The sequence below is a fragment of the Cebus imitator genome, unplaced genomic scaffold (assembly GCF_001604975.1).
Source record: "Cebus imitator isolate Cc_AM_T3 unplaced genomic scaffold, Cebus_imitator-1.0 Scaffold273, whole genome shotgun sequence".
Taxonomy (NCBI): domain Eukaryota; kingdom Metazoa; phylum Chordata; class Mammalia; order Primates; family Cebidae; genus Cebus; species Cebus imitator.
Window position 1 is genome coordinate 877,237 of NW_016107588.1, and position 13,833 is coordinate 891,069.

The 13,833-nt window shown below is 38.7% G+C and overlaps 1 protein-coding gene across 1 annotated transcript in view; it reads left to right on the forward strand.

Annotated features, from left to right (window-relative positions):
- MTM1 (myotubularin 1) overlaps positions 1 to 13,833 on the forward strand; it is a 119,831-nt gene that overhangs the window by 101,322 nt on the left and 4,676 nt on the right. Inside the window, exons 11-14 of the mRNA XM_017500908.2 lie at positions 2,480 to 2,686; positions 4,664 to 4,756; positions 5,388 to 5,501; positions 8,108 to 8,284. Of these exons, the coding sequence (XP_017356397.1) occupies positions 2,480 to 2,686; positions 4,664 to 4,756; positions 5,388 to 5,501; positions 8,108 to 8,284 (591 nt within the window). The remainder of the gene's footprint in view (positions 1 to 2,479; positions 2,687 to 4,663; positions 4,757 to 5,387; positions 5,502 to 8,107; positions 8,285 to 13,833) is intronic.

A 13,833-nucleotide genomic window follows, 5' to 3' on the forward strand; every position in this document is an offset into this window, starting at 1 on the left:
TGCTGCTTGATGGCTGTCATTTCTTCCCATCAGTCACAAGTCCATCAGATTACTTAAGAGTTTTTGACCATGTGTTTTTAAAACTCTAGTTTAGTTTCATTAGATAGTTGTAACTGTTTCTGTCAGAAGTGATCGTGGGAATTAATACTTCATTGGAACACAGCTACTATTTTTCAAAATAATTGGCTGAGATTGACTCCTTTTTTTTAATTATAAGTGAGGGAAGTATCTCGAGTGAGAGTTGCCCTCTGTAAAAATGCATTAGGACCCCAACTTCATTAAATTGGACTCAAGTGATCTAGTATATTACCATTGCTTCTCAACAGCCCTTTCTTCAGAAGTACTTCAAATGAAAATTGTAAACAGGATTTCAAGGAGAATACTTAAAATGCTTGAAGAAATAAACTGCTCTAGTTATTTTCAGAGTAATGGATTTTGTACAACTAATTGATGTGCCAGACATTCTTAGGTCCATTAACCTTTCCTTCTTGGCACTACTTTATCCACTTATCTTTAGTTATGTTGTATATGTAAAGCTTAATGAAGTTACATTTCTTTATTTTTATTTTTGTAGATTTAAGAAGTAAATGTACAGGTTTGTCACATGGACATATTGCATAGTGAAGTTTGGGTTTCTAGTTTACCCATCACCCGAATAGTGAGCATTATACCCAGTAGGTAATTTTTCACCCCTCATACATCAGATCTTTCACTTGGTCTGATTTTTTCCATGAATTAGTTAAAATAAATGAATTTCTATTTCCATTTCCATTTCCTGGAATTAGGTAAAATGACCGTAATACATTTCTGTTGCATGGCTGTTAGAATTTTGGAAGCTCTATGGAACAAGTCTTTTAAAAACCAACCCAAAATTACATAATATATACAAATTGCTGTACATATGTGACAACATGGAGCTCTCATACATTGTTTGTGGGAATATGAAATGGTACAATCACTTTTGAAAATAGTTTGGCAGTTTCTTTAAAAAATTAAACATACATTCACCATATGATCCAACCATTTCACTCCAAGATATTTTACCCAAGAAAAATAAAAACACAGTGTCCCTTCAAAAATGTGTATGCAACAGTTCACGCCAGCACTATTCATAGTAATCAAATGCTAGAAACAATAAAATGTTCATCAGTTGAATGGATAAATAATATGTGGTCCGTCTATATACAATGGAAGGTTATGTGGCCATGAGAAGTAATGAGGTACTAATTCATGCTACAACACAGATGAATCTGGAAAACATGATGCTAAGTGAAAGAAGCCAGTCACAAAAGGCCACATATTGCATGTTTCTATTTATGTAAAATTTCTATTAGAGGCAAACTACAGAGACAGGAAGCAAATCAATGATTGCCTGGGGGTCAGTGTGGAAGAGGGATTGACCTTAGATGGCACAAGTAAACTTTTTGGGTGATGCAGGTGTTCTCCAACTACATTATGGTGATGATTGCACAACTGTATAAATTTGCTAAATCTTATCGCACTCACATTCATGATGGGTATATTGCATGGTTTATAAAGTATCTCTCTGAATGCATGAATCATCAAAACATGACATCATAGCAGTAACTCATTGTATACATACATTTATTGATACTTCTAAGTCTCAAAGTTTTACGAGAATACTTTCACTTTAAGTACCTACTGTTTATGAACCAAGTAAGAGTTGATACATTGCCAATTTAAAGGTCAAAAGGTGAATTTCACTGTATCAGACTTTTATAGTCTAGATGCAACCTGTTGGGTCAGTGATTTTTTTTTAATCTGATCATTGTTACGGGTTGAGTTTTTGTCCCTCAAAAATTTATATGTTGAAGTCCTGACCCCCAATACCTCAGTGTGACGCTATTTGAAAATAAGGTCTTTATAGACATGTTTAGTTGAAATGAAACTATACTGGAGTAGTGTGAGCCCTTACTTCATTATGACTAGGGTCATTCTAAAAAGAAGAAATTTGGACACAGACACACACACATAGGGAGACTGCCATGTGAAAATTGGAGTTACGCTGCCACAAGCCAAGAAACAACCTGAAGCTAGAAGAGCGACCTGGAAAAGATCTTTAGTGGTTAGCATGGCGCTGCCAACACCTTGATCTCAAACTTCTAACCTCCGGAACTGTGAGACAATGCATTTTTGTTGTTTAAGCCTCACAGTTTGTAGTACTTTATGACAGGCCTAGCACACTATCACAATCACAGTCACATCCATGAGAATAAGTTTGGGATGCAGTTTGAGTTTTGGTTTGTTTGGGTTTGTTTTTTAATACCTGGGCACATTCAAATGCAGTGTCTGTAGAGGAAGATCAACAGATCCTGCAGCACTTAGTGTTGCATTTTGATAAATCTTTGTTCTGGAATTAATTGATATTTTAAAGCACAGCTTTTTCTAGGTTTAAAAACTATCAAATTTAAACAGTATCTTATAGCTCCTTACTGACTCACATATTTTTCTTTGCCAGCTCGTTTTGACAGGAGCCATTCAAGTGGCAGACAAAGTTTCTTCAGGGAAGAGCTCAGTGCTTGTGCATTGCAGTGATGGATGGGACAGGACTGCTCAGCTGACGTCCTTGGCCATGCTAATGTTGGATAGCTTCTATAGGAGCATTGAAGGGTTCGAAATATTGGTACAAAAAGAATGGATAAGTTTTGGGCATAAATTTGCATCTGTAAGTAAACAAAGCTAATTTCTAAAAATAGATCATTTTTACCATTCAGGATTTTAAAACTAGTTGTTAAACTACATATTCAATTTTAAAATGAAAATCTGAGGAGTGTAATAAAAAATTTATGAGTCTGAAAATGCATGATGCCTTGAGTAGTGAAAGTCTTTTTAAGAGACATGTTTATCCATCTGCACTGTTTGCATTTTCACTTGAAAGTAATACAAACAATCTTCATAGAAATATTTAAATTAAAATGTCATTAGAGAAGGAAGATAGACAATTCTTTCTCAAATAATATAGCTGTTAGAGTCCAATATATTTTATAGACTTTCAGTTGAGGCTTTTTATTTTTTGATAGGCATTTTGTAAATCATCAAGAGATGCGTAAGTTCAAAAGGGCTATTGTATAACATGGTGACTACAGTTAATATATTCTTGAACAATGTTAAGAGAATGGATGTAAAGTGTTCTCACCACAAAAATGATAACTGTGAGGTAATGTGTATCCTCATTTTTGGTATACTCAGTCATTCTACAATGTATATATATATATACATCAAAACATAGTATACACAGTATATATAAATTTCTCAATTAAAAATAAAAATAAATTTTTGAAAATAACTTCCCCAAGAAATTTTTTAATGAAATCATCAAAATAACCTATTAAAATTAGGCCAGGTGCAGTGACTTACGCTTGTAATCTCAGTACTTTAAGAGGCCGAGGCGGGCAGATCACGAGGTCAGGAGATCGAAACTATCCTGGCTAACAGAGTGAAACTTGGTTTCTACTAAAATACAAAAAAAAAAAAAAAAAAAAAAAAAAAAGCCGGGCGTGGTGGCATGCACCTGTAGTCCCAGCTACTTAGGAGGCTGAGGCAGGAAAATCGCTTGAACCCAGGAGGCAAAGGTTACAGTGAACTGAGATCATGCCGCTGCACTCTAGCCTGGGTGACAGAACAAGACTCTGTTTTTAAAGAAAAAAAAAATTCATATTCCTAGGTCTTATTTCCAGATGCCCTTTGAATACACATTTTCACCCAGCTCCTCAGTGATTCTCATGAGGGGGATGTGTAGACTACCCTTTCAGAAACACTCCTTTATGTATCATTTTAGCCTTCATCCAAGTTTCATAGTGTGAATAACATTTTCAAGTAGAATCGTTTTTGTTTTTTTTTGTTTTTTTTTTGAGACAGAGTTTTGCTCTTGTTGCCCAAGCTGGAGTGCAATGGCATGATCTTCGCTCACTGCAACCTCCGCCTTTCAGGTTCAAGTGATTCTCCTGCCTTAGCCTCCCGAGTAGCTAGGATCACAGGCACGTGCCATTACGTCTGGCTAATTTTTTGTGTTTTCGGTAGAAATGGGGTTTCACCATGTTAGCCAGGCTGGTCTCAAACTCCTGACCTCAGGTGATCTGCCGGCGTTGCCCTCCCAAAGTGCTGGGATTACAGGCATGAGCCACCGCGCCCGGCCATAGAAAGAATCATTGTTTAGTAAATGAATCATTGTGAGATTTTTTGGTTTTGTCTTGTTTTTAGGAGAGAAAGAGTGTTTCATTCTAATAATCATACCTTTTGGACATTAAGTCTGGAAACTTTAGGATTGTTCTCTTTGCAACTGAAGGAACTAGCTTGAGCATATTGCTAATGTACTAAGTAGGATAATCATGTCTATTCTATCTACAGCTGTTCAGGACTTATACAAAATTCCAACTATATGAAACAGTTGTAACAATCACCCAGGATGATGATTCTTTGCCAGTTTTTATTGGTATTTTACAGACGTTTATATACTTATTTACATTATTTTGAAACCTTACATTACCTATATTGCCATGGAAGTATATATTATTTCCTGTCTGAGAAACTTGGCATTTAGAAGGCAGATTGCTGATTGTATTATCACATTTTGTGTGTTATATGCTTTTCTCAGTTTTGTACTCATTAATTAAAACAAATTCTCTTCATCAATTTATTTCAGAGAATAGGTCATGGTGATAAAAACCATACGGATGCTGACCGTTCTCCTATTTTTCTCCAGTTTATTGATTGTGTATGGCAGATGTCAAAACAGGTAAGGAACATGTGGGATGAAAATACATTCAACTTAATGTTTAAATTAAACATTTTAATATAATGGTTGGGATTTGACCCCAAAATAATACGGGTAGAGATGGAGATGAAGCAAGACTGGTCATGTGTGAATAATTGCAGAATCCGGCTACATGAGTGTTCACCTTTTTATTCCTGCTACTATTGATATATCTGGAATTTTCCCTAATAAAGTTTTAAAACTTAAATATTTAACTCTGTTATCTCTACTAACGGAAGATCAATGGAATTGACAATACCAAGTTGTCCTGTCATACATTCTACACTGACACTTATATATAGCCGTGTCTGCTAACTCATAATACCTTAAATACCTTAATACCTAAACTACACTGTACATGCAGTAGAACCCAGAAAATCAGCCTGTTTATCTCCTTTTCTTCTTTATTGCTTTATTTAACACTTACTTAAACTGTTCGGTCCTATGTAAAGTACCAAAAAAATAACTCTAGTGTGCATGTAAATGACAGCCTCTGCTGTCCTTCCTAGAACCTACAATGTGGCAGCCTTTGTTTACTTCTATGGTGTATCTTTTTAATTTTGTCAAGTTTCAGTCCCAGTGTTTCATGCTTTCTTTGCTTGTTTTTGTTTAGTTCCCTACAGCTTTTGAATTCAATGAACAATTTTTGATTATAATTTTGGATCATCTGTATAGTTGCCGATTTGGTACTTTCTTATTCAACTGTGAATCTGCTCGAGAAAGACAGGTGAGTAAAAATGCTTTTTTTTTTTTTTTTTTGTACGTTAGGCTTGCCAAAATGTATGCAGTCTGCCATGAAATATAAAGAATATGATAGCTTGTAAGACACTGTCTTTGACCTCAAAGAGTAGGAATTACATAAAGGTATGCATTTTGTGTTCTATAAAGGAATACCTGAGGCTGGGTAACTTATAAAGAAAAGAGGTTTGATTGGCTCACAGTTCTGCAGGCTGTACAAGAAGCATGGTGCCATCTACTTAGTTTCTGGCGAGGGCCTCAGGCTGCTTCCACTCACGATAGAAGGTGAAGGAGAGCCAGTATGTAGAGCTCATACGGTGAGAGAGGAAGCAAGAGGGGAGAGGGTGCCTGGCTCTTTCTAACAACCAGCTCTCTCGGGAACTAACAGAGTGAGAACAAACCCCTAAGAGAGAATGTCAGTCTGTTCGTGAGAACTTGTCCTCATGACCCAAATACCTCCCACTAGGCCCCACCTCCAAAATTGGGAATCAGGTTTCTTTTTCTTTTTCTTTTTTTTGAGACAGGGTTTCACTTGGTCACCCAGGCTCGGAGTACAGTGACACAATCTTGGCTCACTGCAACCTCCGCCTCCCAGGCTCAAGCAAGATTCTCCCACCTCAGCCTCCCGAGTAGCTGGGACCACAGGCGCATGCCATCAAAGCCGGCTAATTTCTGTATTTTTAGTAGAGATGGGGTTTTGCCATGTTACCCAGGCTGGTCTGGAACACCTGACCTCAAGTGATCCACCCACCTCAGCCTCCCAAAGTGCTGGGATTACAGGTGTAAGCCACTGCACCCACCTAGGGATCAGATTTCAGCATGAGGTTTGGAGAATACAAATATTCAAACCATGACAGAGGTTTTCCCAAAAGTGAAAATATAGCTACCATATGATCCAGCACTCCCACTACTGGGAACATATCTAAAGGAAATGAAATCATTATGTCAAAGAGGTATCTGCAATCTCATGTATATTACAGCACTATTCACAGTAGGCAAGATATGGACTCAACCTGTGTCCATCAACAGTTGAATAGATGAAGAAAACATACTACCTATATACAGTGGACTACTACTCAGCCATAAAAAAGGAAATCCTATCATTTACAACAGCATAAGTAAATCTGGAGGACATTTTGCTAAGCGAAATAAACCAGGCACAGAAAGAAAAGTACCACATGATCTCCCTTATGTGTGGAATCTAAGAAAACTTGAACCTATAGTAACAGAGAGTAGAAAGGTAGTTACCAGGGACTGGGGAAAGGGGTAAGGGAAAGGGGGACATAGTGTTCGAAAGATACAAACCTTCAGTTATAAGTACTGAAGACCTAATGTGCAGTATGGTGATTATAGTTAATAATAATGTGTTTTTGAAATTTGCTAAAATAGTGGATCTCAAGGGTTCTCACTACAAAAAAATTGGTATCTATATGAAGTGACAGATGTTAATTCGCTTGATTGCAGTGATTATTTCATAATGTAAGCATATATCAGAACATCACATTGTATACCTTAAACATATACAATTTTTATTTGTCAGCTGTACCTCAGTAATATCTGGGGGGGAAAGTTATTTCTGGGAAAAAAGGTGAGAGAGAGCTCTTTTTCTCATAACCTTGTCAAACTGTTTGACTTTTTAAAGTATGTGCATATATAAAAATAAAAGCAAAGTAACATTCACATAAACACAATGTGGTATAGATTTTGGCATGAAAAACGTGCAACTGAGGTTTAGGTGGATTCAAAGAAAGGCAAAATTATGCTGTTATTATTCATGAAATCAAATCCATCCATATGTTGAAGAAGTGTCTTTAGTCACTTATTTTGGGATGTTCTTATTGGCTTCCAGTTTTACTTTATTGCTCTTTTCTTATTAAAGTCATTACTAGGAAAAGTTTCAGATTCTACCTTTGGTAATTTTAATTCCTGTATTTTTATTTCCCTAGCTTTGGTTTTTGTTTTTGTTTCCTCTCTAGTTTATGGTCAAAATTTTGCAAAAGCCTGCAATAAAAAACAATGAAAATGTGAATATCTTTATGAGATGACAGACACTAGGCTAAACAGTGAAGACTTCACGCAGTCAGTTATCCAGATGTTTTCAAATATATGGATGTTGACATGTAGATTAAACATCTGGATGGTTGATTAAAATAACTGTCCAGATGCCTACTGTCAAGTAGACACAGGTTAAGATTTCATAGTTCTAACAAATAGAAAAGTTTTTAAAGTAATTGGGATAGTATGATAATTTTTCTTTTCACTGAATTAAAAAGAGTATACCACCCATCTGTTCATAAATGTTTTACCTAGCTGGAAATACTCTACTTAGGTCAGTGAATTGCATTTAATGGTACAGCATCCTGCGTCCCTGTCTTCTGGCAGGAACTGTGGCTTTCAAGCTAGGCCATTACCTATGCAAATATCGATAAGTGGCTGCCAAGCACTCACTGGCCCCTGAGGCTTTTTGAGCTATTATGAGGATAATGTAAATGTATGCTTCAATTTCATGCTGAACTGTATTGCTATAGGCTGCAAAATGATTTGTGGATTTATGTGCGTTTTGGCTTAGGCTTTCTACTTTCTCTCTCTCTGTAGAAAGTTACAGAAAGAACTGTTTCTTTGTGGTCACTGATAAACAGTAATAAAGAAAAATTCAAAAACCCCTTCTATACTAAAGAAATCAATCGAATTTTATATCCAGTTGCCAGTATGCGTCACTTGGAACTCTGGGTGAATTATTACATTAGATGGAACCCCAGGATCAAGCAACAAGTAAGTGCAATTGCACTCTTCAAAGATAGCAATGTCAACTGCTGGGCTTAGATTGTGTTACTTGTTTTTTGTTTTTTTTTTTTAAACAATATGAGGAAAAATATCAGACTATAAAAACACTTATTGTTAAGCTCAACTTTCATTTAAATTTTTTAAAATTACTAAACTGTGTGTTTTGATGTGAAACTGCCATTCTTCTGCCAATGTGATACAATTGTTAACTATAATGCTAGCTGATTTAAAGCTCTAGAAAATTTCTGAGTTTTCATAGCCAGAGATTTCCTTTTATCACTTGAAGTAGTTGTTCATTATATAGACATTGTTAGAAAATTCTTTACATTGACTGGACTTAGATGATCCTGTTAAGAAAATGTTTGCTACTCTGTCATTCAGGTGTATGCACTAGGTCAGCTAACATCAGATTGCTTTTCACTGAGGGTATTTACTTAAAAAATAAAGATAATTACCCTGTCAATAGGAGGAAATTCAGTTGGCCATTTATCAAGCAAAAATGGAAACAGTGGGTTTTGAAGTGAAAGACTCCATTTTGTTAAAGACACATTTGGGCTTTCCATTCTCCCACCTCCACTCCATCCAAAATCAGAAGGAAAAGCAATCTGTTTGTAAAGGCTCAGCAGTACATCAGTTTATTGATTTGTTCTAAGCATTATCGATATTCAGTATTTGTGATGGTTCTTTGTAAAGGTTTGTACATTTTCATGCAGTTTGGGTGGTCGACTACCTGTTCTGACAGTCCAGTCTTGCATAAGCACCAGATTTAATGCCAGAAATAGGCTGGCCACAGCAGGGTCCCATAGCTGTGGCCTCTCTCTCAGATGGTTCATTCCTCTCAGGCAGTTGGCAGCATACCAGTCTGTGCCCTGCCTCCTCACTGGAGAAATGCCCATTTCAAGCTAGCATCCTCATTTCAGGGTCTGTGCTACTCCCATGAAAGGCTTTTGCAATTTGGTAATGGTTGAAATGTGTATTCTTTTGGAAAGGGACAGATTCCAGGGCTTGAGAACATTCACTTGTTTAGTTTGGGATTTGAGAAGCACATGGGGGGAATTTATTTAGCAGCAGTTCTAGCATTTTTTATTATCAAGTAAAGAATAAATGGTAATCCTTACACAGTTCTAACTGCTTTTACAGGATATATGTTCATTTTTGTATTAAAAAATATTTTAGTCCGGGCATGGTAGCGGCTCACACCTGTAATCTCAGGAATTTGGGAGGGCAAGGGGGGCAGATCACAAGGTCAAAAGATGAAGACCATCCTGACCAACATGGTGAAACCCCGTGTCTACTAAAAATACAAAAATTAGCTGAGTGTGGTGGTGCATGCCTGTAGTCCCAGCTACTTGGAAGGGTGAGGCAGGAGAATCGCTTGAACCCAGCAGGCAGAGGTTGCAGTGAGCCGAGATCATGCCACTGTACTCCATCCTGGTGACAGAGTGAGACTCCATCTCAAAGAAAAAAAAAATGCATATATATATTCTAGATGAGCACTGTGTTTGTCCTATAAAATAAACCTTTTCCATATTTGTCATGGCTTGGTTTTAAAATATTGTCAGTGAGAAAATACGGACAGTTTTTGTGCAAGTCCTGTAATCTCTTGACACCCGTTTGTACTTGGAGAAATTCTTGAAATTGAAGGAATTTGGAGCAGTTCATTTCTGAATTCATAAAGGCAGTAATGGTAATTGTGTGGCAGGTCAAGTTTGAGGGTACATAACTAGAAGAACTTATTAGAATATATTTATCCCACTTATTCTCATAGATCTTGGCAAAATGGAACTGGGCTGGAGAGTAGTGCCCATTGTCTGGTAGGGGTTTTTACTTCGAGACAGGAATTGGCCTGTATTATGATTTATTGGCATGAATTCAGAAAAGAAATAACTTCTCCTTTCTATGTAGATTTTCTGAATGTAAAGGACCCTACACACATCTTCATCTCCGCAGGCACTTTGTGTTTTCATCTACCAAATATTGAATGTTCTCATGCGTCAGGCACTAGTGGGATGCAGAGATTAAGAAGAGGCGGTCTCTGCCCGTGAGGAGCTCCCAAGCTGGTGGGGGCGGCCAGAAACATAAGCCAATGATAATAATGCACAGGGATGAGTGTAAGAATAAAAGTATGAATTAAGTACATTAGGTTTTCTTAAAGATCCGCTTATGTAGAACATTATTCATGCAGAAATAGATTAAATCCAATCACATAGGACTTTTAAAAGTATATAATATAAACCTAAAAGAATGTAGTTAACAACTTAAAATTTAAATTGTTATTCAGTTTTGTGAGCCAGAAGGTATACAATTACTATCCACCTGTATACAGCCCCATAATGAGCTGTTAGCCTCAAAGAAGGCGGGATTAGTGTGCTTTTAAAAGCAAAAGCCATCAACCCTGGCTATGACATAAAAACTCAACAGAGTTCATGGAAAGACCAATGCTTACATTTGAAAAGCTATCAATAAGCAGAGCTGGTACTTTTATTTAACATGAAGAAATTACTCATGCCGAAAGCATAGTCACATTACAAACCTGAGTAGGAGTTTCGGCTGCCAGTCAGCATCATACGGTGACTGGAACCATTCCAGGAACCACTACATTCCATGTAACTGTTAATCAGGGCTGCACTGGATGTACTGAAATTTTGTATAGTGGTAACTAAAGGATGAGATTCAGGACTAATATTAACAGGCCGACCTGTGTGGTATTTAAGTCATTTTTGTTAGAAAAATTAAAAGGGAGCCGGGCGCGGTGGATCAAACCTGTAATCCCAGCACTTTGGGAGGCCGAGGCGGGTGGATCACGAGGTCAAGAGATCGAGACCATCCTGGTCAACACGGTGAAACCCCGTCTCTACTAAAAATACAAAAAATTAGCTGGGCATGGTGGCTCATGCCTGTAATCCCAGCTACTCAGGAGGCTGAGGCAGGAGAATTGCCTGAACCCAGGAGGCGGAGGTTGCGGTGAGCCGAGATCGCGCCATTGCACTCCAGCCTGGGTAACAAGAGTGAAACTCTGTCTCAAAAAAAAAAAAAAAAGAAAAGAAAAATTAAAAGGGATATGAATATGAAAATTGTGAAGGCGTAAAACACTTCCATAATGAGCTGATTGCCTGTCTTCTTTTCCATGCCTAGCGAGGACATACTTTATAATTCATTTTCCAAATGAGAAGTCGAGGTATAATATTTTATCACTTGGCTTGAAGTTTTTATTTCTTGTTATTTGTCTTTGTATTACAAATGGACTGTTTACATCCTCCAAGTGGTTTGTGTTTGTCTGTAACCCAATAACTTCTATATATTTTATACCCATTATTTGACTGAATTGCCTTTTTATTTCTAATAGTTTTTAGGTTTACTCTTTCAGTTTTTAATGATACAGTCATGCCATCTGCAAAAATGACTGTCACTTGCTTTCTTTTTCTTATCTAATTGCACGTGCTCGTTCTAATATTCAAGCTGATTCTAAATTCTAATACTCGTATTTCAAAGGGAGGTTTTAAAAATAGCCACAATTTTGGAGGAGAATATCAAGGAAGAACCTGCCCTGCTATAGAGCAAGAGTTATTTGGAACAGAGCAGAGCCCAGAAACAGTCTCCCTTTGACATACGGGTATTAGAATTGCATTGCGTTGATGTGGAGACGTGGAGTAGTAAGAAGGTGGCAACGTAACACATCCCTGTGAGTGGAGTGTTCAGTAAATGGTGCTGGGACTGGAAATAGAAGCTAACATGTCCAAACAGAACTCCTAATATTCCCCCAAAAACCTCCTGCTCCTGCAGTCTTCCCCACTTCAGTTCCTCCTGCCATCTTCCCCATTTCAGTTCGTGGTAGCACCAGCTTAGTTGCTCTGGCCAGGAACCTTAGAGTCATCCTTGACACCTTTCTCTCCCACACCCCATGTCCAGTCTGTCAAGAGAGCTTGTTGAGCTGTGCCTTCAAAACACATTCAGAGTCCAAGCACTTCTCAGTGAGCCCCCCGCCACCATACTGGTGTGCGCCGCCTGCCCTCTTCTGTGTATGGCAGCAATGGCCTTCTACTTGGACCCCCTGACGTGGCCTTCACTTCTTTCTACTCTTCTCAACATGGCAGCCAAAGCAGATCATGTCACTCTTCTGCTGGAAACTGGCCAGGTAGCTGCTCACGTCACCCAAAGTGAAGGTACAAGTCCTTACATGGCCTCTGAGGCCTCGTGTGACCTCCACCCAACCCCTCACCTCTGTGACCTCCTGGCATCCTCACCAACAACTCTTTGTCACACGCTCAGCTTCAGCTAGACTGGCCTCTGCTCTTCCTTAGATGCTCATATATCCACGTGATGCCCTCCTTCATCTCTCTCAAGTCTTTCTGCAAAGATCGCCTCTTCAGTGCAGCTCACTCCCACCATCGGTTTAGCATGGAACCCTCTTACCCTGCTCTAGTCTTCTGTAGAAGTGATTACCTTGGAATGCTCTATGAAATTCCCAGGGTCGTTAACATTTGTTGTTTGTCTGTCTCCCCCTACTAGAAGATAAAGGCCATAAAAATAGGCATTTGAGCCTCCGTTGTTCACTGGTGCATCCTGAGCACCTAGAACAGTGTCTGGCCCTCAGTTGAATTTTAAGAGAAAAATGGGCAAAGGATATTAGCAAGCATCCCACAGCACTTACTGGGTGTCAGGCATTCTACCAAGCATAATGCTAGACATGCGTTTCTGGAAAACTTCCCACTGCCAGTCGCACACTGAAACTTACAGTGATCATAGGGAGAGTGGGATGAATTGAATTCTGCAATCCTCTGCACCTTTGTAACCAGAGCGCTAATGAAAGCAGCAGTCCCAGTAGAAATGTGGGCATGGCTCCACCTCTGCTGCATTGGCACCTGGCTTTAGCTGATTCATGCCTTGGCTGCCTGTAGTGTGTAGCATGGTGTGGTCCCCAAAAGAGAGCGACCCAGAACCTGTGAATGTGACCACGTTTGGAAAAAGGATCTTTGCAGTTGTAATTAAGTTTAGGATCTCAAGATGAGATCATCCTAAGTTTAGGGTGGGCAGGCCCTAAATCCAGTGACAGATGTCCTCATAAGAGAACGGAGGCGAAGTTTGAGACCCAGACATAGAGGAGAGAAGGCCGCGTGAAAACAGGCAGAGATTGCAGCAATGCTGCCATAAGCCTGGGAACACCTGGAAGCACTAGATGCTGGACAGTGAGGAAGAATTCTCCCCTAAAGCCTCTAGAGGGTACATGGCCCTGCTGACACCCTAATTTGGGGCATCTGCCCTACAGAACCGTCAGAGAATAAATTTCTGTTGCTTTAAAAGCCACCTAGTTTATGTTAATTTGTTAGGGCAACCTCATGGCTCATGATCCCTTCTCTGGGATACAGGTTCTAAAAAGTGTCTACTTCTAATAGAGACCATTCTCCTGAACATTAAAAATTGAATCCAGGCCAGGTACAGTGGCTCACATGTGTAATCTCAGCACTTTGGGAGGCTAAGGCAGGAGGATCATCTGAGCCCAGAAATTCGAGACCAGCCTGGGCAACATAGTGAGATCC